Source organism: Drosophila montana, unplaced genomic scaffold (assembly GCF_035044405.1).
Source record: "Drosophila montana isolate Dmon_TW-CO22-7 unplaced genomic scaffold, ASM3504440v1 contig_2716_1, whole genome shotgun sequence".
Lineage (NCBI taxonomy): Eukaryota > Metazoa > Arthropoda > Insecta > Diptera > Drosophilidae > Drosophila > Drosophila montana.
The window spans coordinates 657,109-678,816 of record NW_026997587.1 but is presented as its reverse complement, the minus strand read 5'-3'; the positions used below and the strand labels follow the sequence as shown (position 1 = coordinate 678,816).

At 42.3% G+C, this 21,708-nt stretch overlaps 5 protein-coding genes across 10 annotated transcripts; 3 read left to right on the top strand and 2 right to left on the bottom strand.

Annotated features, from left to right (window-relative positions):
- Positions 1–509: 509 nt before the first annotated feature.
- On the bottom strand, positions 510–11,833 carry vimar (visceral mesodermal armadillo-repeats). The gene is made up of 4 exons (XM_064684205.1): positions 11,490–11,833; positions 2,131–3,042; positions 1,681–2,067; positions 510–1,612 (listed from the first exon to the last, which is right to left on the bottom strand). Exons 1-4 carry the CDS (start codon positions 11,494–11,496, stop codon positions 1,008–1,010), a joined length of 1,911 nt encoding a protein of 636 aa, XP_064540275.1. The 5' UTR covers positions 11,497–11,833; the 3' UTR covers positions 510–1,007.
- Positions 7,098–9,282, bottom strand: LOC135429856 (dnaJ homolog subfamily B member 12). The gene is made up of 3 exons (XM_064684335.1): positions 8,287–9,282; positions 7,387–7,553; positions 7,098–7,323 (listed from the first exon to the last, which is right to left on the bottom strand). Exons 1-3 carry the CDS (start codon positions 9,144–9,146, stop codon positions 7,157–7,159), a joined length of 1,194 nt encoding a protein of 397 aa, XP_064540405.1. The 5' UTR covers positions 9,147–9,282; the 3' UTR covers positions 7,098–7,156.
- A 174-nt stretch (positions 11,834–12,007) lies between the features above and the next one.
- On the top strand, positions 12,008–14,297 carry LOC135429752 (G protein pathway suppressor 2). 4 transcript variants are annotated; one of them, XM_064684207.1, is made up of 6 exons: positions 12,008–12,448; positions 12,508–12,836; positions 12,898–13,015; positions 13,224–13,274; positions 13,402–13,907; positions 13,969–14,297. In XM_064684207.1, the coding sequence occupies exons 1-6, from the start codon at positions 12,322–12,324 to the stop codon at positions 14,143–14,145; spliced, it is 1,308 nt and encodes a 435-aa protein (XP_064540277.1). In that variant the 5' UTR covers positions 12,008–12,321; the 3' UTR covers positions 14,146–14,297. The 4 variants fall into 4 exon arrangements, with proteins under 4 accessions (XP_064540277.1, XP_064540276.1, XP_064540279.1 ...); XM_064684206.1 differs by having other exon boundaries at positions 12,009–12,448; positions 12,895–13,015; XM_064684209.1 differs by lacking the exon at positions 13,224–13,274 and having other exon boundaries at positions 12,014–12,448.
- Positions 14,298–15,676: 1,379 nt separating this feature from the next.
- Tsp42Ea (Tetraspanin 42Ea) lies at positions 15,677–21,168 on the top strand. 2 transcript variants are annotated; one of them, XM_064684314.1, is made up of 6 exons: positions 15,677–15,818; positions 17,523–17,626; positions 20,016–20,207; positions 20,268–20,429; positions 20,500–20,694; positions 20,752–21,168. In XM_064684314.1, the coding sequence occupies exons 2-6, from the start codon at positions 17,567–17,569 to the stop codon at positions 20,821–20,823; spliced, it is 681 nt and encodes a 226-aa protein (XP_064540384.1). In that variant the 5' UTR covers positions 15,677–15,818; positions 17,523–17,566; the 3' UTR covers positions 20,824–21,168. The 2 variants fall into 2 exon arrangements, with proteins under 2 accessions (XP_064540384.1, XP_064540385.1); XM_064684315.1 differs by having other exon boundaries at positions 15,690–15,824.
- LOC135429836 (uncharacterized) lies at positions 15,683–17,312 on the top strand. Of its 2 annotated transcripts, none has more exons than XM_064684313.1 (2): positions 15,683–15,818; positions 16,320–17,312. In XM_064684313.1, exon 2 carries the CDS (start codon positions 16,359–16,361, stop codon positions 17,076–17,078), a length of 720 nt encoding a protein of 239 aa, XP_064540383.1. In that variant the 5' UTR covers positions 15,683–15,818; positions 16,320–16,358; the 3' UTR covers positions 17,079–17,312. The 2 variants fall into 2 exon arrangements, with proteins under 2 accessions (XP_064540383.1, XP_064540382.1); XM_064684312.1 differs by lacking the exon at positions 15,683–15,818 and adding an exon at positions 15,956–16,242.
- Positions 21,169–21,708: the final 540 nt, after the last annotated feature.

Sequence of the window (21,708 nt, the reverse complement as noted above, 5' to 3'; positions counted from 1 at the left end):
ATATAAATATTTTCTTAAATTGTGCTTAAATTTGCCTTACGTGTTAGGTTTAAGAAATTTTCTGGTTGTTGTTGTTGTTCTTCTTGTTGTTGTTTGGTGACCACAAATTGAGTACAATAATTATTGTTAAAATGTTATAATTTTAATATATATATATATACTCTAGCTCTACGCTTTGTAAAATTTGCATATTTCATTCGAGTTTAAGCTATTTTCGCTGATTGTTATTAGGTTACAATTTTGTTGTTGTTGTGTTTTGCTTGCTGTATTACATATAAATTGTTTAAAAAATGTTAATTTCAACTGTGTGTATGTGTGTGTGTGTGAGAGAATTTCGGTGAGTTTTACAGTAATAATATTAATAATAAATTTCGAAAAGTGCAACAATTAAAATGCTTAATACAAATTGCATGCAAAATTGTGCTTGAAATTGTTTTTTTGTTTTTGTTTTTGTTTTTGTTTTTGGTGTGTGCCAACAAATGTTTTTTTGTAAAAGGTTCAAATACAAATTATAAGTACAATACGTAAAATACATTTATTTAATATATTTAGCGATATCACCTCGTTTTGTTGTTATTGTGCTCTTAAAAATCATGTAACAGAAATGTTTTTATATGCCTTATTTAATACATACGTATATATATATATATTATGTGTATATATATGTATAATTAATTAATTATATGTTTTATGTGGTAAATGCAGTAAAAATACGCTTGCGTCTAAAAAATACATTCCCGTATCATCTGTTCTGTTCAACGTCTGTTCTGTTTCAGGTTGATGAAACTCTACATATATAATCAAGTCTAAGATCTGAATCGTTGCTCTAAGGTGGAAACTACATATGGGGCCAACAAAACTATTGGCGACTTGTGGAGTGTCTGTCTGTCTGTCTGTGTGTGTGTGTGTGTGTTGGGGCTGAAATAGGCAACTGGCGGTGCTTGGACAGCGAGGGTAGATTTCTCGTATAAATGCAAATGTGCCTCTGTTCCCGCGCTTCGTAATCCTTACAAGGTGCAGTATTCGGTTAGAATCGGTATGGATTTGAGCAGTTCGTTGATGTTGTGCTGCTCGAGATGTGCGACCAGCTTATCGGCTGTCTTCAACAGATTGATGCAATTCTCCAGATTCTCGACAATCTCCTTGGTCATGCTATCCGATGATTTGCTAATGAGCTCCGCCAGCTTGGCGCCCACATTGCACTTGATGAGCTCAGCCTGCAAACGTTGCGCCTGCTCCGCCTCGGTGGGCTTCGATAGATAGACCACAGAGAGTATGCATAGGGCAATCAGTGCCTCGTTCTGCATGACAAGATGCTGGGCCGTCAGCATGCTGACCATGGCCTCGACGGTGCCCTCATTGGCCAGAAATTCACTGAGACTGCTGCGATCGTAGTCATGGGCCAAGGGTATTTTGTCCGCAATCTGTTCGGCCGGCGCATCACCTTTGCGGGGCAGCGCATAGGCGATCTTATTGAGATACGCGTGCTTAATCAGCCAGGCCATCAGACGCAGCGATTCGCCAGTGACGCCCGCATAATCGGACGATTTGCTCCAGTGCACCAGCTGCTCGATCAGCGTCTTGTTCTTCAGCAGCTCCAAAGCCAGTTTCTCTGTAAATGCGCGCAAGTCAAGTGTAAAGCGAAGCTGTTTAGGTAGGCTGCAACTATGTTGGACTCACCCTGACCATCTACGGTCATACGCAGCGTGCCGAGCAGCTTGAACACCACCGGCGGCTGATGGATTTCCAGCATGGGCAATATGGTCTGCACCAGACCCGCCTGAATGACCGCATTCTTGTTCGGCTTGGGTATGACCAGGTTGCGCAGTGCACTGAGCAGTGCGTGCTGCAGGCGCACATCGTCCTTGACGCCATTGTTTTTGGCCAGCACCTGGAGCAGCTTCTTCATGGTCTGCTGCTCCACAAAGTAAATGCAATGGCTGTCGGTACGCGCAAAATTGCCCAGGGCCAAGACGCCCGTGGTCAACAAATCAATATCCGTCGAGTCCAGCCAGTCGACCATGTTCTTCAGCAGCGGCGTGGTGTACAAATAGTGCATGGATTCATCTGGCAGAGGACAGAGAGAGCAAGTATAAGAGAGAGTAGAAGTAGACTACGTCAAGCACTTACCGCCCGTCAGGATGAGCACAATCAGTTCGCAGGCGAGTTTCATGAGCGCACGCGCCTCGCTGGTGCTGGCCAGGGTCTTGTATTTCTCGAGAAGATTGTAGATGGTCTCGCAGAGGCCATCCTTGGCCAGCAGCAGCTTGACCTCGTCGCTTTCCGCCTGATAGTGCAACAGCTCGAGGCACATTTCGGCCAGATCCGGGTTCGTGGAGGCGGCCAAAATGCGCGACAGCTTGATATTCAACTGGAAATCAAAGTTCAGATCGGCCACATTCTCGGTGAGTATGCTGAGCAGCGGCAACGTATTGAGCAGCAGATCCTCGTGCTGTTCGACATTTGCGGCGCCGGTGTCCACAATGCGCTGCAGCTGCTGCATAATGCCCAGCTCCATGGCGCGCTTGGCCAGACCCTCGCCGCCCAACAGATAATTGGAGAGCAGCCCGCCGCGCACCTTGATGAACTGCGGCGCATTGGCCACATCCTCGATCTCGGCTATGTCGAGCAGGCGCAATAGCACCGCATCGCCCTGCAGCTCCAAAATGAGATCGCGCGCCTCATCGTTCAGATAGCAAATGTTGCCCAGCGCTCGGCATATCTGTATGGGCAGCTCCATGCTGCCGTCCGCGGCGGGCACATGCCGCAGGCACTCGAGGAAGGCAGCGATTATGTCGCGTTTGGTGAACTTTTTGCGCTGCACCTCCGATTTGGTTATTTCGGCAATGCATTTGGCCGCCTCCTTGCGCACGGCCGTGTCCTCGCACTGTGTCAAACGCAAAAAGCAATCGGCCAGCTCGTGCTTGTCAAACAATTTGGGATCCTTTGTGGCCGAAATCTCGCAGAGCAGCGTCGTCGTCGTATTGTCGTCCAGGCTGACGCTTGTCGTTTTCAGCTGCTCGATGAGCTCGTCCATCTCAGCTAAAAGTGGGAGGGGGACACAAACCATTTCGTTTAACTAAATATGTTGTAAATATTAAGGGCAATTTTATCTATTTTTTTTTTTTTTTTATTTATTTGGGGCACGCGAGGCATGCCGCAGCGCAGCGTATCCAGCCCATTGTTTGCCCTGCAAATTTATTGCTCACAATTCCGGCGGTTATTGGCCACAGACCCCCCCCAAAAAAAAAAAAATGGGAAAAGAAAATGTAATATCATTTATTTGCGAATTGTCAGCCCGGCGCAATTTAGTTCACAAGAAAATTATGTGCAAATGCTTAAAGCGTGTCTCCCATTAAATGCTCATTTGCTGGTCAGGAAGAAAGCGGGAGAGAGAGAGAGAGAGAGGGAGGGAGAGAGAGAGAGAGAGCGAGAGAGCCAGAGAGTTCCTTCGGGCAACAGACAAACAGTCAATTTGCATAAATTCTCCAAGAGCACAGCTGGCAACAAAAAAAATAAAGGCAACAAAAACAAAGCCAACAAAGGGCAAGAAAAAAAGGATAAGCCGTGCAACGAATATTAAATACCCTTACAAATTACATTGTATAATGTCTATAAAAAAATGATGTTAAAGTTAAAGAGAGAGGGCGAGGAATAGTAAATGCCTATACACAGAAAAAGTACTCTAGTTTTCTCGCTTTGCTTAGTTTTCTTTGCTAGACGCTTATAATTCCCAACTAGTTAAAGCTGCCAATGGGTTAATATACGTTTGCAATGCCGAGATCGATACCAAAGTTAGCTTATAATAAACATACAGAAATCTCTCTGCGAGAAAGAGTTGGCATCCTTTTAAATGCTATAAAAGATTTCATGGCTTAAGAATAATATTTTTTAAACCCTTACTTAATTTAAGCCAAAAACATTTCCACTTTAAGCATAAAGTTCTGTAAATCAAAAAGTCAACATTAAATAAGTAGCAAATTCCTTTAACACACATTTCTGCTGTTTACTCTTGTGCTTTCAATTCCACTTCCCTGCTTTTTCCACCTCATAAAACCAGCATATTGACTGGGACGCAACTAAATCCCCCTACAAGGAATCAAAAGTAGACCAGCGTAGAGCTGAGCACAGGCCGCTCTCAACAAGTGATTATCCCCTGGACCAGGCTAGGGCATAAAAAACAAACAAACACATGGCCCGAAAACCCCGCCTAATGCTATTCTGATAAGCTTTTTTTGCCCTCACAGCAAAGCAAAGCCAAGCGAAGGGCAAGGGCCAGACTCGAACCGAACAACAACAACAACTCAAGAGTGGGCGACAACAACAACAACGACAACGACAACAACAAACTCTACTTTGCACAGAAAGGGCATTCAGGCAGCTTTGTGGAGCATAAATAATGAATAAAAGTTGAACAAAGCCGTGAATGTGAACCAAATACAAAAAAATAATAAAAAAAAGGCCGAGTGTTGCAGAGACAAGAGCGTCTGACTACGAGACACCCTGTACACAGGGTGTAGCAGACTTATCGTTAAGCCCAAAAATATCTAGATATACAAGAAAACTAAAGAAGTCATCGTTAAAATACAGTCCAAATATGAGGGCGAAAAAAACAGCTAATCATAGCAAAAAGTGAAATTATGAATTTATATATAAATTCATAAAATATATGTTTAATACTAAAAATATTACTAACTTCCTATATATATATATTTTCGTATAGCATACATACATAAACTTGCTTAACTTTTTCATAATTTCGAAATATTCCCAAAAATCGATAAATATCGATTTAATATTTTAGAGCTTTTAAGACCTTTTACATACATAAACTTGCTTAACTCTCTCATACGTATTACTAGAACTATTTCCAATTTGCTAGTCTAAACATCTCTTAAATATTAAATCGATATTTATCGATTTTCGGGCAAACAGTGAAATTATAAAAGGAGTTGAAGCAAACTGAATATGTAATGGAATAGTAGGACAACTGTATTCCAAATTTGCTAATAATAGCTTTAAGAAATGCTCACAAGATGGCTCGATTTTTATCGATTTTTGTAGCAGTCGCGAGAGTTATCGAAAAAATGATATCAACTGAGTCTACATTTGGTGTACAACTAGACAAATACCCAATATAAGATCTCTAGCTCTTATAGTTGCCAAGTTCTCTGAGGTTCATAGGTAGTTTTTATGCTCAATCGGGGTTCAGAGTTGTCAACAGCTGCCAAAAGGTGCCAGTTGCAAGCATCTGCAGAGCTTCAGGCAACCCTTTTGGACTTTCTAATGGTTACAGGTGCAAGCATTTTGATGCAAGCATTTGGCATAGAAACGCAACAACTGTAAGGGCAACCCTGCCCGGCGCCGCACAACCCTGCCCCGCCCTGCCCGGCACATAGGACAAATGTGTTACCCTTATTCCGTTCCAATAACTGAATGCAATGCATTTCGAGTGAAATTGTTGCATTTGTTGTTGCTGCAGTTGAACAGTTGCCGTGTGTTGCCAACATTTGTGTGGCAGACGTGTGGCAGGTGCAACGCGCCACTTCCGCCTGGCTGGCCCGCCCCTGTCCCCGCCCCTGCTCGCGACTTCTTTTATGTGAGTGAAACGGATCAACATCAAAGTTGTTGTTGCTGCTGTTCGTCTGGCTCCATTTGCGTGCCTGGTTATTTGTATTTGGGATTTTGCTGTAACTGGCACCCGCCGGCATTCAACTATTCAACTATTCAACTATTCACTATTCAACTATTCAACTATTCAGTATTCACCAATTCGTGCTCAGTATTCAGGCTACGTTCCCAAGTTCGTTAGCTTCTCGGGCTGCAATTGTGGGCCATCTCATTTTTCGGCTGTTTATTTATTTTTCGCCCCGTCTGCACTTTTGGCCAAAATAAAAACAAAAAAAACAAAACTGGGTTAGACGAGCACAGGACAATAAACGGACGACATGGCAACCGCATCGTTAAATTACAATCGCTTCCCTTTTTTTTTATACATTTTTTGAGCTCATGAGTTGCTAAAAAAAAGCAATTACGATTACGTTCAAAATATGACAGCTGCGCCCTTTTTGGCTCTACAAAAAAAAGTTACTCTCGTATAACTTTTATATTTATTATTCAAAAGCTTTGAAATTTTTGGGAATAATGAGTTGACAGGCAGGTCCATGCATATATAAAAGATTTAGCTGAACTGAAGAGCAAAGATATATCTATGCTCGGACAGATAGATAGATAGATAGACAGATAGATAGATAGATAAGATAGATAGATAGATAGACGGATAAAGCGCTTAGAGCTTATCAAAAATATATTTATATATACTTTATGGAATATATAGCTGTATTCACAAGAATATATTTAAGAAATTTAAAAATAAGTTGAATTTGAAATCGATTTTTATCGATTTTCTTAGCAACTACGAGAAATTATGAAAGCTTATATATGTATGCTATATGAAAACAAGTATTATTAACTTGCTGGTCTAAAAATCTCTTAAATATTAAATCGATATTTATCGATTTTTGGGCAAACAGTGAAATAATTAAAAGAGAAGACCAATCTAGATATGTATATGCAATACTAGTTCAACTATATTCCAAATTTGCTGACCGTAGCTTTAAGACATGCTCAAATAAATTGGCTTAGAAATCGATTTTTATCGATTTTTTCCAGCAATTGCGAGAGTTATCAAGCAAATCATATTAACTTAGTCTACGTTTGGTATACAACTAGACACATACCCAATTTAAGTTCTCTAGCTCTTATAGTTAACGAGTTCTCTGAGGAGAATAGAGTAGCGTAGGGTAGTTCATGCTCAATCTGGGTTCAGAGTTGCCAACTTCTGCCAATTAGTTGGGCATTTCGACTCAGCAGTTGCAGACCTCATCAAAAATAAATATGCCCCTTTGCAGTTCAGAGATATCTCTTCCGATACAATCTATCTTTTAAATGCCTTTATATCGTTTCATATAAATAATTGATGCAATTGTATTATAAAAGTAATATTTTGCTTTTTATAAATAATACCCAATACATGCACATGTACACAATATATGTTAATTTTGTAAAAGTCTGTAGTACATTAAGATTTCGTCTGATTTAAACTTTGGTCCAAGTTGAGTTTTTTATTTTTTATTTTTTGCTCTTTTTTGGATTTTTAATCCCATGACTCATTTTTATCCGAATTATTGTCCAATAGCAGCGGCTGGTTCCTGAACTGATCCAGCTTGATGAGGGCGTGGCAGGCGGGCGTTGGCATCTTCAGCGCATGATCAAGCAAATTGCGATTGTTCGTGTTGCGAGCGCGTTGCAACAGCTTGTCCCCTACAAAGGATTTAGAGTTGAAACAATGAAGCTATCGGAGAGGAAAGCCCCGCCCCAACTCACGCAGCTTGCGCTCCTGCTTGCAGTTAAGCTTGATTTCCGTCAGATAGATCTCCTCGATCTCCAGTTCCATGTGCTCCAGCTGCTCGGGCGTTTGGCTGGCCGCCAGTTTCGGCGTCACAAAGTAGGGCACACGCCAGAGCCGGCTCTCCAGACGCACGCTATGGCTGCTGCAAGGGATTGACGAAAGTTGTCAGCTGCAGTTGATGCCAACTAGAGCCCCGCATCGAGTCAAGCGAAGACTCATTTTAGCTCGAGCTGTTCGAGTTGCAAACAAACATTCGAGTTGGTCGACACGACCGAAAATTCAGTACAAACCAACAAAATATAAACTCGAGCTCGACTATTTTGGTTGTGTTCGAACATGTTGCAGACTCGAGTAGGACGAACTACGGGTGTGACTCGGTATATTCGATTGAGTACTCGTGTTTGAAGCAACTCAAGTTGTTTTAGCTCGAGCTGTTCGAGTTGCAAACAAACATTCGAGTTGGTCGTGTCGACCGAAAATTCAGTCAAACCACAAAGAAATAGGCTCTAGTTCGCTTCACACTCGACTAATTTGGTTAAGTTTCAACATAGCTTGAACATGTTGCAGACTCGAGTAGGTCGAACTAAGGGTTTGACTCGGTATATTCGAAAAAAACGATTGAGTACTCGTGTTTGAAGCAACTCAAGTTGTTTTTGGTTGAGCTGTGTGTTGCAAAAAATATTGAGTTGGTCGACACGACAGAAAATAGGCTCGAGTTCGCTTCACACTCGACTCTTTTGATTGAGTTCGAACATAGCTCGAACATGTTGCAGACTCGAGCAGCTCGAGCTACATTTGCATGAAGTTCTTCGGGTTTGACTCGGTTCATTCGAACAAAACGATGCATGACTCTAATTGGAACATTTCCGATTTACCTGGTGGGCGTAAAGCTATAGTTGGGCGCTGTGGCCAGATAGTGGAGCGTGATGGTAATGAACACCAGGGCGGCCACAAGTCCAATGACCAGCTGTTCGGTCTGGTAGAGCGATTGGCGCTGCGGCACACGCTGATTGGCCGGCTGATAGCTGCGGCGTTCCGGCCGATCCCCCTGCTGCTCCTCGTCCAGCTGCTGCTCCCTGTCCAGCTCATGCTGCACGCCTTTGGTGTTGACATCCTTGCCATAGAGACTGGCCTTGCCGCCAAAGCAATCGCCAACGGCGGTCAACAAATTGTACTCGATGCGCTTCTGATTGTCCGTGAGCGTGTCGGCCGCCTCGTTGATGCGCCGAAAGGCGACATCGGCGCCGGGCGCACGATTCTTGTCCGGATGCAGGCGCAACGCCAGACGCTTATAGGCGCGCTTCACCTCCGAGTAGGTGGCATGATGCGAGATGCGCAGCACCTCGTAATGATTGCGGCAGCGCAGCACCTTCTGCACAACGTCGAGCATCTCCACGGTAAAGCTATGCGGCAGCGCGGCGGATTTGTAGGTCGGTCCGATTAGCTGGCCGGGCGTTTCGCATTTGAGCCGGAGACGGACCACAATGTTCTTCAGCTCGAGCAGGGCCGTGATCTCGTTGTGATTGCCACGGCTGCGTGCCATGCCCTCATTGATCAGGCCCATGGCCAGCGTATAGTTGCCCACGCTCAGCTCGTTGACGGCTAATTTCAGGCAGCCGCTGGCCAGATGCTGCTGCTCCATTGGTGGGTTCATTGCTCCACCAGCGCCGGCTGCTGCACTGCTCCAGCGTCCTGCGGCAGCTTGCGTAAGCAAAAATTTTGACTTGATATACATGTATGTCTGTGTTTGTATCTATCTATGTGTACTTGTGTGAACTGCGGTAGCTAGCTTCAAACATTTAATTTTGAATAAAGTCGCAGCAAATTCAAAAACACACCTCAGTTCACAATCCACATCGAAACTAATTCAATTAATCCGTTTGCTAACGAATTTATTTGACACGAAACTCACGAACATTTTGAATGCTTTATTATATTTTTAAGCAAAAGTAGTTCCAAACAAGGCTGGATATTTGCAAATTTGCCTGATTATGACTTTTCACCCATTTTCCGCCCGTTGGTGTGAATTCCGCAAATTAGCTGCATTTTTTTTTTACACGGATCTTAAAAAAGTAACTTAAGAGCAACTCGGTAGAAAATCAAAGAATTTCGAATGACGAAATTTCATAGAAAAGTTTTCCACTTATTTTTCACTCTTGTGAGTGGGAATTCTTAAAACATCGTCTATGTTCCTAAAACTAACTTATGAATATAGGTGATAAATATAGGTAAATTATGAATACAGACTAAAAGCTTGGTCGAAATGAAAATCGACCGTAATGGAAGCATATCTTAGAGCTAGCATAACCTTTAACCTCTTGTGAACCTTAACCTTTTCTATCAGCACTGCGCGCTGTTGTCAATCGCCTGAAGTGTGGCACATTTTGGCCTAAATAAAACAAAAGCCGTCTGATTGCGAATTGGCCAACTAACTGACAAGCTGACAGCGCTTCAGTCCCAAAAGCATGCTTCAAACTTTGCGCTGACAGAAACGCGTGTCCTTCTTCGTCTGTAGCTCAAAACTCGAGTTAATTGAAATTAATTTCTATGCCAATTTGAATGGGGAGCAAACTCAATTAAAATTGCGCACATTCCGGGCGCCCAGCCACGCCCCCTCCGCAGCCATAGTCAAGGCCATTAAGCGCAGACCAAAATCTTATTAGCAGTAAAGAAAGCGAAGGAGAAGGAGAAGCAGAAGCAGAAGAAGAAGAAGAAAAATCACAAGTCCAAAAGGAAGCCAAAACTAGGAAAACCCACACACAGCTAATCTCGACTAAAGCTGCGTGAAACGAATGAAAAGCCCGAAAATAATAATAATAACAATAAAGAAAAAAAGGCAGGAAAGGCAACCGAATGCAAAATTTGAGCGCAGGGTGTTTCTGGCAAACGATATGCCTTATCAGTGTGGCCAGGCGCTGCGATGGTGGGTGGTGCGAGACACAAAGGACCAATTAAAATCTAAAGTGAGTTTAGGGGGGAGGGGGGATGGGACGCAGCTGCAGCAGTTACCCAACTGAGGGGGGTTTGCCTTAAATGTGCGCCGGCACGTTCAATTTGTTTGCGTGTGTGTATGTGTGTGTATGTTTGTGTGCGTTTTTTGTTATGCCCCAGGGGGGTTGCATGTTGTTGGTAATGCCGGTAAAGCTGGCACCTCACAGGGGCATATTCATTTATTAATGGGAGTCGTCGTCGGGTGAGTGGTAACTGCTGAAAGGTGGTTGACAGTTAAATGGAATGAAATTCTGATTGGATTGCGTAGAAGAGTTAAGCACGTAAAGACAATCGCCAAGTGTGACCAAGCATTGGATTCTATAGTCACCAAAGGTGAACATGAATTCGTAATCCAATTGCGTATGCCATATGCGTTTCTGATTGGAGTACAGAGTAGTTATTCAGATTCTATTGCAAATATGGCATACTAATGCTTACTTAACAATAACCATTAATTATTAAAAGCTAATTGAGTTTCAACATATTAAGACGATCAGTAAATTAAGCGTGAACTGCGTTAGTTCAGCCATTAATGTTAGCACTGATTGGATTCCGTTTAAGAGAGTAGAAAGGCGATCAGTAAGTGTGACCAGGTTGGGCTTAGACATTTAAGCGTGCAAAGTGCAGAGCAAAACATCAACAACAACAAACGGTATGGCGCGTAAATATTGATTTTTCACACATGACTCCCCCGAGAAAAAGTCGGCGGCGGCGACGGCAGGCTGCCGCAACCTTTCCCCCCACCCCGCTCCCATCAACACACTTGCCACAACTTTTCTTGCCGGCAGACAGACAGACAGACACTTGAAGCACCTGGTCTCTGGCAGCGGGGCGTATGTACTCGAATCTGTTGTGCATTCAGCGGCAGTTCGTAAAATATAAAGGCGCACATAAAATGTAGACATTGCCACACACACAAACACACAAACACACACACACAATGACACGCATGAGTTGCATTTGTTTATCCTAAGAACTGAATCAAACGTGCAGCCTGAATTGGTTTTAGGAGGAGCTGCTACGCAAACTGTGCGCATAAAATTCAAGCATAATTTTATTTCTATTTCTACTTGCTATTATTACTCACTGGCCATGGTGGTGATGTTGAAAATTTTGTTGCTTGCTGCGCTGGTTCCTCTTATTTTAGCCGCCTTTTTTTCTTGTTTATTTCGACGCTATAAAAATCTTATTGGCAGGCACAAAATTAAAGTGGGTTAATCAAAGAACTGAACACATTTCACAGCATTTGTATTTGATAACCTGCCACAAGCGTTATGCGGGCGTATTTATGCACAAATCACAGTGCCGATAACTGCTGTTGCACTTTATATCACTAATATATATATTATTAAGCACTTTTTGTTATATTAAAGCGAATTTATAGCGATTTTCTACCGCGCAGTGACAAGACGCAAAGAAAACTCGACTGCAACTGAGCCAAGTTGCTAGATTTACTACTATCGATGATTTGGTGACTATCGATAGTTGTGCAGCTTTAGTGTGACCAGATGTTAATAACCAGCTGTTCTCAACATAAGAGCATAAGAGACAACTATAGTATGCCGCAAGCAGAGTTGCCAGCCCGCGTGCGCTGCACATAACAAATTGTTTATTATTTAGTTAATGGCCAGAATTAAAAAATAACAAAGAGCATATAAAGCGAAATGTCATTAAGCAAGTTACGACAAATATTTTACTTCTAATTCGAACTGCTTGGCTCTCCAATAAACAAAAAGTATTGCGGTCGCAGACGTGACAACACCGCGCCATTTGGGCATTAAATAAATCAGTTTTAGTTTAACCAACTGCTGTGGCGTTTTGGCCTGTTTTATTGGGTTTGGTTTAACACAATTTACGCGCTGCGTGGCTGTTCCATAAAAGCTTATAAAATTGGCAAAATAACTAAGCATAACACAAAGATGCCGCCAGCGTCTGCGGTGAACAATAACAATGCGGCTGTACAAGCCGCAGCTGCAGAGCGTGCAGAAAAGCTGCGAGGGTCGCTCAAAGGCTTTATTCTAGCCGACCGACAGCGCCGACAGGAGGGTAACTGCAATTAAATATGATTGTTGAACAATAATACCCATTGTTATATATTTATACAGAGTATGAAAGACAATGCGAGGAGCTGCGCCTGCGGCGAGAGCGCGAAGCACGTGAACGCGAAAATAATTTGTCGCTAGCGGAGACACGTGGTGAGATCAGTCGACTGGACGAGCAGCTGGCCGATTTGCATCAGAAGAAGCACCAGCTGGTGGTGCAACTGAAGAAGGTGCTAAACGACGACGAAACGCGCAAAAAGCAGGCGAAAGAGAACGAATTGTTTGCGCTGCAGCAGGTGCAGGCCATGCAGCAGGCGGCGGCCAGCGCCGCCACAGCTCAGGTATTTTTGACTTCCAGTCGCATACACCATCAGCTGCCTCTACTGCAAAAGGTAAGACAAGCCAAATATCTAAGATATAACAATATTTAATTTGTTTACGTTTCATTAGCAGCCGGCTACGCCGGGCAGTCAGACGACGTCTGTGAAACGCGGACGCAGCCCCTCGCCGCCCAGCCAGCAGCATCAGGCGTACTACAAGAGCCCCGCCAACTATGCACAACAGCAATCGAGTAAGCCAGGCCCCAAACAGTGGCCAACACAGGCCCCCCCTGGCGCTATATTGCTTTCCTCACCCTACTAATCTATATGATATACATGTGTATATATCGATTTGGCTGTGCCATTGTCACGCATTTGAATAGCGCGCACTAATTTCTAACCTGCACATACACTTAATTTACTTTTGATTTCGTTATTTGTTTATAATTCGTTTCGCAGAACACGATGACTACTGTCGTGCCGCTGACTATGCTAAAATGTCATGGAACAGTAAGAATATTAATCGATACTCTTAAGTAGTTCACCACAAGCGACTCAGTTGAACTCTAGCAAAGCAATTGGCCCTTACATGAGCGCACTCTTTACTCTTTTTTCACTTTTTGTATTTCTCTTGCAGAGTCCACGGCGCAGTATCCGAGCACGGGTACGCTATTCTATCAGACGACTGCGGCGCCACCGACCACACAGCATCAGGCAGAGGCACGTTTGCAGTCCATATACAACAACTACGGCCTGCCACTGCGGTCCGGATATCATGTGGAGCTACAGGCTGGGCCCAGTGCAACTGTCAGCAAGGCGCCCGGCTCACAATCACCATCACCCAAAGCCCAGCCCATGCAGGTACTGCACATCAATTTGGATCAACCGCCCATAACGCAGGCCGACCTGGTCCAAGTGCAGACTAGCGCCAGTAGCCTAACCGTGCAAACGTCCAAGCCGCAAGTGACGATGGAGAAGCTGCCGGATCGCTATCACATTGAGGTCAAGCATGAGGGCTCATCACAGAGCCATGTACCGCCACCGCCGCATTTACTGTCCGAAGGCGGTGTCATATACAAGCCAATGCAGAGCGAGCTATCGCTGCATCCCAATGTCTTACAAATCAGCACCAGTGCGGCGCAGGTGAGTACTGTCCAATCCACTATCGAATGCATATTGTTAATTTGTTACTATTTAAATGCAGAATCCCAAGGCAACGGGCAGCATAACGCAAGGCTATGCGCCGGGACGCGGCGCCAATAACTTTGATCAGCAATTAACCAGCAGGCAACAGCTGTCCTTGCAGCCGGCCTCCGCTGGCTCCAGCGCCGGCCAGACGACACATGGCCAGCAGATACAGTACACGCGACGCTTGTATTAATATTAATATTAAATTTTGCTAAGCTAACTCATAGTTTTACGATTTTAACTGGAAATAATTTCGATTTTTGACTACGCTGCTTTGCAGCCGCACAGAATAAAGCACACAACTATGGCGTCCCTATTTTCCAATTAAACTTGATTAACTACCAAGTACAGTGAGCTCTTAAAAAATGAACCGGTGAGAGGTTAGTTGGGGTTGAGGCTTGGAAATATACGATTTTTGAATGACCTCGAAAACCGAAATTTGTAGCTGATAAGCTTCTTGTATGCAAGCTGTACTTTAGCCGTATATTTGACCTACATATGGATTGTTGAAAAATCGAAGCTCGTTTAAATAATATGGATTTGCTTGGAGTAGCGTGTTATTAAGCGATTACTGTATATATAATCGTGCATATCGGTATTTTGTTTATACTCAAGACTTGTTTGCGCAGCTGTGGAACTTGTGCGGAAATAATTTATGTGCCTGCGAAAGTCTGTTGGGGAAGGCTAGGCCAATTTGTGGCTAAGCAATTTGCCTATTAGCGAAGCAAGTCGAAATTATTTTCATTTAAGACTGGGAAAACTGAACTTAACTGCTGGGAAATTGCAACAAGCCTGACGTTTTTTTTGATTTCGAATTAAAAGCGTATTCTATTATTGCAGGTTGCGCCAAAGTAACCGCGAATGATTCACGAAAAAAACATGTAAACACATTTTGTTGTTAATAATTGTGTCTGTGTCTGTGCACAGCATGGAAATACATTTACATATGGCCGAGGTTAATTGTACAGTGCGCACTCGTTAATTAGATTTTGTGAGTGTGGCGGCGTCGCAGATGAAAATGAGGCACAGTCATAGTTCTGCCAACACACACACACACACATACATATTCTTATTGTATAGGTGTAAGCACGACATTTTTGTACAAAACAACTGGGCTTTCCAAGCCACGTTTATCCAATTGGATTACGCAAGTTACAGTAGCACGTAAACCAGTTTTGTTGTTGCTGCAGACGCCATTGTTGTTGTTGTTGTTTTGGTGTCAAGCAAAAGTAAGTTTAGAATTCAAAACAAGTTCGAGATTGTTATTAAAAGCGGAAGCTAAGTTAAGTAATTTAAGCCCTGCAATGTAATAGAAACCTTAGTGCAAGGTATTGTTTAAACAAAACATATGTCAACGAAAACCCCAAGCCCAAAACACGTTTTGGCGCGCAACCACAACAGCGAAAAAAAAAACGAAAAAAAACAGAATCACGTTCAAAGCCACAACGCATTTGCATAAATAAACAAACAAAGGGCAAGTCAGCGAAACTAAATAACAAATTAAATTTACTATGAGCGAGAAAAATAAAAGTTGATGCATTTATACAGTACACCCCAACGATGGCAAACGTCATACTAAATAGTTCCGGGCAGGGGGGGGGGGGGGAATCATGAACAGAAATACTACGCGCCAATCAAACGGTACGCAATCAATTGAAAGCCGAGTGCCAAAAACGTCAACGTGCCCCGCGCTGCTGGCGTTGGTGTGCGTCTGTGAGAGCGACCCCAAGCGAATGGCATGAAGCAACAGGCGGTTGCTGTCGCCGCCGATCTCAGTCTGTAACGACAACGGCAACAGTTCATAACGTAGCGCGCGCAAAACCAAATACACAACTCGAAAATAAAACGGAAAATTATACGCTCAAGGTGTGTGTGAGTATTTTGAATTCCGTTTGCCTGTGTAGGTGCGTTTGTGTCTTGTGTGTGTGTGCGTGCATGTATTTGATCAGAGAGTGTTGCAAGACGTTAAGCTATAAGTGTTGGAAAGCAGGTTGAGATCGTTTAGCATACATATGCTAGCTCGCTTGCACTTAGGCGTCGCCGGCATGCGTAAATGTCAAAAGTGTGTCCGTCTGACGTGAAAGTTGCGGGTTGCTTCGTCTTCAACGCAAAGCAAAACATAAAGAAGACCTACGAATGACAACAAAAACCGAAAAAAAAAATAAAATTAGCCACTGCGTTGCCAAACATATGTACACACAGTACATATATACATAAGTAGTGAATATATAAGAAAACGAAGCTATTAGAAGACGTTTGCGTTGTTTGTCGCCGCTGCCAGTTTGTCAAAGTAAAAAATGATGTCATTGAAAAAATTGCATAAAATACTCAAACAAGTTCCCACACCCTTCCCTTGCACAATTTTAGGCGCTAGTGTACTTAATAAGCGTATCAATCAATCCCACAATGGATACCCCGAAAAGCTATCTCATGGATAAATATCAAGGATTATGTAATTATTTGGAACGCGACACAGTCGGCAGCGAACTGGCCATCTATGGCACATCCACGCTGATGCTGCTGGTCGCCTACATGAAGCGCAAACCGGCCTATTTGGTGCGCCAGTTCAAGCAGCCGTCGCACATACCCGAACGCATCATCAACGAAAGGATCATGCATACCGGCCAGATACGCGGCGTACAGCAGCGCGATCAGGACACACTGCTGCTGATCAAGCATCGCCCGCTGATACCCATCTTTACCAGTCGCAACCGCCTGCTGCCCGTCAAGCTGCCGGGTGTGCGCGTCAATGCCAATGGCTACGCTTGGCTGCAGCAGTGTCTGATTGGACGCGAGGCCACCTTTATACCGCTGAACAAGAGCCAGTCGCAGGACTATGTGCTGTGCCAGCTGTGCCTGGTGCATCCGCCCAAGGGCAACAAGCTGCTGGATGTATCCGAGACGTTGCTCAAGCTGCGCTTTGCCAAATTCGCCCAGGATGTGGCAGCGGCTGTTAAAAAGAACAGCAAATATTACAAGCATCTGCGTCAGGTGGAGACGAGCACGGCCACCAAGGAGGCGTGGCTGGCCTGGGCGGCCCGCTATCCGTTCATCTGGCAGCGTTTCAATCAACTGAGGGCGTCGCTGCTACCGAAACAGAAACTCTTGCCGGAGCTGGTGCGCTGAGTGCTGCAGCCCCGCCCTACTACTCAACGCCCCCTATTCATATTCATAGTTCTCTTGAAACGTTGAACGTTTAAATTTGTTATTTTAATTCTAAGTTGCACGAAAAACATTTAACGGAAATCCCAAACTATGCAAAGAAAAAAAACAGAAAACAAAAGCTGAACGTGTTTTGCTGCTGCTAATGAAATGAAACTGAAACGAACGAAAAGGAATTTGGTTTTAGTTATAAACAAATGTTATTGTTGTTATTCATTCTGCATGATATATATGTTCGTGTGTGTGTGTATCTATGAGCGTATGTGTGTGCGTGCATTTGGCTTTTATATATGCTTCTGAATAAAAATGATACAATAATATATTTATAACGTATACTTGATATTTTTAATTTCGTACACATTTCTGTGCCGCGACAAAACAAAACAACATCAACAACAACAAAAACAGTTGCAGTTCTTCAGCCGTCCCAACGAATCTCAAACTCAAACAAAATGAGCTGCGGAATCTCTATGGTCAAATATATACTATTCATATTCAATTTGCTGTGCTCGGTGAGTGAACTGAACATTTTCTACATTTTAATTGCACTTTACTTTAATCGCATTTTCATTTGATGAGCCAAACTTAAATTGTTGGCATGATATCATAAGTAACTCGAGGCTTTCAATTCACATTAAAACTGGTTTTCTCAGGCATACACATATATACAGTAAAAACTGTCAGAGACTAACACAAGTAGCTAATAGATTGAGAATTTTGATTTAATCTCCAGTTTCTCAGGAACTGTTGCTAAAAATAGAATAAATTTATAAAGTATTTAAGTAGGCGAGAAAGCCCACTCAAAAGTCTCAAGTCTGTTGTTTTTAGACAGTGTTCACTGTACATTGTTTCGCTTAGGCTGGGGTGGGAGGCCTACAAACCGGTTGACCCGAAAAAATGCGACAAGTCACAAAAAAACACGGGACGTAGCCGTCTTTTGAGATCATCTGGAATGCGAAACTTGTTACCAAATTGGGGTTAACTTCAGTAGCATAGAGTATGGAGTATGTATAGAGTTAAACATGGAGTTTCTATTGTTGTCTTTTATTTTGATTCTTGATTCTTGCTGCTATATACACTTGGCACGACCAGCTGCCGAGGTTAACCAGTTGCCAGTTGCCAACGGCAACTGGTTTCTCGCAATGCCATTTTCATTTGTTTTGTAATCGCTTAAAGCCAACTTCTAAAAAAGAGAAGCGAAAAAACTGTACCTAGAGAACAGTTTGCGAACGAGTGTTAAACAATATTTATATTTTGATGGCATGCATAATGGGCTTGGGAAAAAAGAGAAGCGAAAAAACTGTACCTAGAGAACAGTTTGCGAGCGAGTATTAAACAATATTTATATTTTGATGGCATGCATAATGGGCTTGGGAAATTTACAACACCGAATGTAATATAGAAAAAGTTTGTATAGTTTGTAGTTTAGTCACGCAAAGGCAGAGAAATAAAATAAAAAACAACCCACCCAGCCAAAAATTGTGCAATGCCAAATGGAAAATTGCGCAATTATAGAGAGACCGACAGGGCGCGAGGGAGGTGTCCACGCCTAAAATAGCTATCTTAATTATATATGAACTTGGCGCACAGTTCCTCAGCCAGACAGTCAGTCAGTCAGTCGGTCGGTTAGTCATTCAAAACTGGGTCCGAAAACAAAAACCCCCCCCCATTGCATTCACACACGCACACTTTGGCGGACTGTGGGGAAATTTTTGTAATGGAAATTGGGCGGCGACGTTGACAGCACACTTGAACTCATTTGGCTTGACTTGTGGGTTATATAGTACACACTCATACACACTCATACACACTCATACACACTCATACACACTCATACACACTCATCGTACTCATTCATAAAAGTGCTCATCTATGTCTGATCTTCAATAAATGCCACTCTGCTCGTTGACTTTTATGTGCATAAATTAGATTATTACGTACTTTCAAATAGGTCAAATATGCGAGTTCAAGCTCTCTCGTTAATTGCCACGGAAGTCGCTTTGTATTTGGGGGCTTATCGTACACTTTAAAATTTAGTAAGAGTTTTTTAATTTTAGCCATATTTTTTGCTGACGTATTTCACACACACACGAAATCAATGCAAACAGTTGCATTTAGCATATTTATTTGTTATCATTTATCATTTAATCTAAATTGCTTAATTGGATTGCTTCTATCGATTAGATAGAAACGATGATAAGCATTTTGAACAGCACCAATTGGCGGTATCATAAACACAGGGCCTAAAACTAAGCCCAAAATAGAAGACATTTAATCGAAACTATATATATATATATTCGGTTCGTTTTGAGTATTAGAACAATTGTGGCTTATTGCATTACTTTCCTTACTTTAAGTAGAATTTTAAATAATAAATTTTAGTCTGAGACTTCTTTAAAAAGATGGCTTATAGTAATAACATTTTCTTTTATATCTTTATTTTTTTCAGAATTTTAAATAATTATTTGTAGTTTGAGACTTCTTTAAAAACATTAGAGACATATTGTCTAGACTTGTATAGAGTTTGTTATAATTTTAGAATTTCAATACTCAAGAATATTCAAAATAGATTGAAAAAATACTAAGAGATAAACTGTTTTTGTCAACGCCTTAACAGCTGCTCAAAGCTTTAACTAGTTGTGAATTACAACGGTAAAGCGCGTTAAGCTGAAGTTGTTTTGTTGTTTTTGTAATCTATGCTGCCTCGACTGAAAGATATACTACTAATAGTTATATCCCATAACTGAGGACAAGCACAAGTATCTTTTTATTGAACTGTTAGAGAAAATTCGTATTTGAATTGGGCGCTTTTCATAGCAGCTAAAGCTTTACATGCTGAGCTTTCCATTGCGAATTACCCAATAAACATTTACTAAGCACTTACTGACTTTTTTTCCATAGATATGCGGCATCTTGTTGATTGTATTTGGCGCCCTGCTGTTCAGCAATATCCACAACATCGATGACTTCGCCGAGGCACTGCGCACCCAACAGGTGCCCATTACGATGATTGTCCTCGGCACGGTGATATTGCTGATCTCCTGGTTTGGCTGCTGTGGCGCTATACGCGAATCCTACTGCATGTCCATGACGGTGAGTACTTCATTCTCTTCGATAAACAACAAAATGGGTTTAATTCGGTGCATTATTTAGTACTCCATCTTGCTGTTTGTGCTGATGATTGGCCAGCTGGCCTTGGTCGTCTATATGTGGCTGCAAAAGGACAAATATCTGGTGATAATGGGCGATGTCGTCGAGAAGGCCTGGGAGCGGCGCACACGCCGTGCCGACTACATGGACGCCATACAGATCAGCGTAAGTCCAGCTCCCAATGGGATTAAACAGTTTATATTAAGATTCGATTCGATTTGATTCGATGTTTTAGATGGAGTGCTGCGGCCGCAGCAGCTTTGCGGACTATGCGTTCCAGGGCTATTTTCCGCCCTCGTGCTGCAAGGACACCAACAATTGCCGCCAGGAGACCGTCTATCGTCGCGGCTGCAAGCAGGCCTTTGTCGACTTCTGGGACAGAAACAGCGACATTATCAAATACGCCGGCCTGGTCATTGCCGCCATTGAGGTGAGTCCCAATTCAATCATTGTTCATTAGCTAATCAAAAATATTCCCCTTTTGCAGTTCGTGGGCTTTGTGTTTGCCTGCTGTTTGGCGAACAGCATTCGAAACTATCGACGCCGAGCGGACTATTAATGGGCTCCAGGTGGACCTGGATTACCTGGCCAGCATATGACTTTGTTGAGGCCTTTACTAATTTTAATGCAAACCGAAAGTACGAATTATTTTGCCCAATTTTATACAAATCATGCACTTACTTATTAATTGATATGATTCAGTTGGCCATCGATTCTCTCTCTCTCTCCCCTTTTTTTTTATTTGAACGCACTTTGACAATAACTGTTGAAAATTATATTCATAATCTTTGCACGGCTTTCCATATGATTGTGCTAACCTCTTTTTTTACTGTACAAACTAAATGTATTTGTAACGAATTTTTTTTATTTATACAAAATGCAATAAAATTATAAATTAATTGTATGTCTTTTCGTGTGAATGGAATTTTTTTCTGCAAATGCCTTAAATTCAGAGATAACGTAATATTAAGTTTAATAGAAAACTTTTGATTTCTTTGATATATTTGACACTTTTATTTTGTTATCTATATTTTTTTTCTTTCAAAAAGCACTTGGGTTATTTTGGTTCTTCACACAGAAGTGCTGATAGGCCGAAAATGAGGTCTGGAAATTATTTTCCGTTGCTGATAAAATTTAAAGCTAAATATTTCAACATTGAGACATTTTTTATAAACAAATTCTTTATGTTTTGCTTTGCCAAGGATTGGAGAGAAATTTATTTTGAAAAAAATGCTTAAAATAAAAGCTTTTATCTTTCGAATGTTGCACGTGTATATGATATCTAGATTCTTAATAATAATATGGTGTATAGTTTAAAAAGTAAATTAAAAAAAAACAAGTAAGAGGTTCTAGTCGGGAGCTGCCGACTAGGGGATACCCTGAACCCTTTTCTTCCGACAGGCGATAGGTATAAAATGAAAGATACTTGATACATACATATATA

Bases quoted from the DNA above. Each gene is read 5' to 3' on its own strand.
- LOC135429856 (XM_064684335.1), bottom strand. From the start codon at position 9,146: ATGTATATCAAGTCAAAATTTTTGCTTACGCAAGCTGCCGCAGGACGC. The intron at 7,554-8,286 runs GTAAATCGGAAA...AATCCCTTGCAG, and splicing joins TATAGCTTTACGCCCACCAG to CAGCCATAGCGTGCGTCTGG. The intron at 7,324-7,386 runs GTGAGTTGGGGC...AATCCTTTGTAG, and splicing joins CAAGCAGGAGCGCAAGCTGC to GGGACAAGCTGTTGCAACGC.
- vimar (XM_064684205.1), bottom strand. The intron at 2,068-2,130 runs GTAAGTGCTTGA...GTCCTCTGCCAG, and splicing joins TGTGCTCATCCTGACGGGCG to ATGAATCCATGCACTATTTG. The intron at 1,613-1,680 runs GTGAGTCCAACA...GCGCATTTACAG, and splicing joins TATGACCGTAGATGGTCAGG to AGAAACTGGCTTTGGAGCTG.
- LOC135429752 (XM_064684206.1), top strand. From the start codon at position 12,322: ATGCCGCCAGCGTCTGCGGTGAACAATAACAATGCGGCTGTACAAGCC. The intron at 12,449-12,507 runs GTAACTGCAATT...ATATTTATACAG, and splicing joins CCGACAGCGCCGACAGGAGG to AGTATGAAAGACAATGCGAG. The intron at 13,275-13,401 runs GTAAGAATATTA...TTTCTCTTGCAG, and splicing joins TGCTAAAATGTCATGGAACA to AGTCCACGGCGCAGTATCCG.
- LOC135429836 (XM_064684313.1), top strand. From the start codon at position 16,359: ATGGATACCCCGAAAAGCTATCTCATGGATAAATATCAAGGATTATGT.
- Tsp42Ea (XM_064684314.1), top strand. From the start codon at position 17,567: ATGAGCTGCGGAATCTCTATGGTCAAATATATACTATTCATATTCAAT. The intron at 20,430-20,499 runs GTAAGTCCAGCT...TCGATGTTTTAG, and splicing joins TGGACGCCATACAGATCAGC to ATGGAGTGCTGCGGCCGCAG. The intron at 20,695-20,751 runs GTGAGTCCCAAT...CCCCTTTTGCAG, and splicing joins TGGTCATTGCCGCCATTGAG to TTCGTGGGCTTTGTGTTTGC.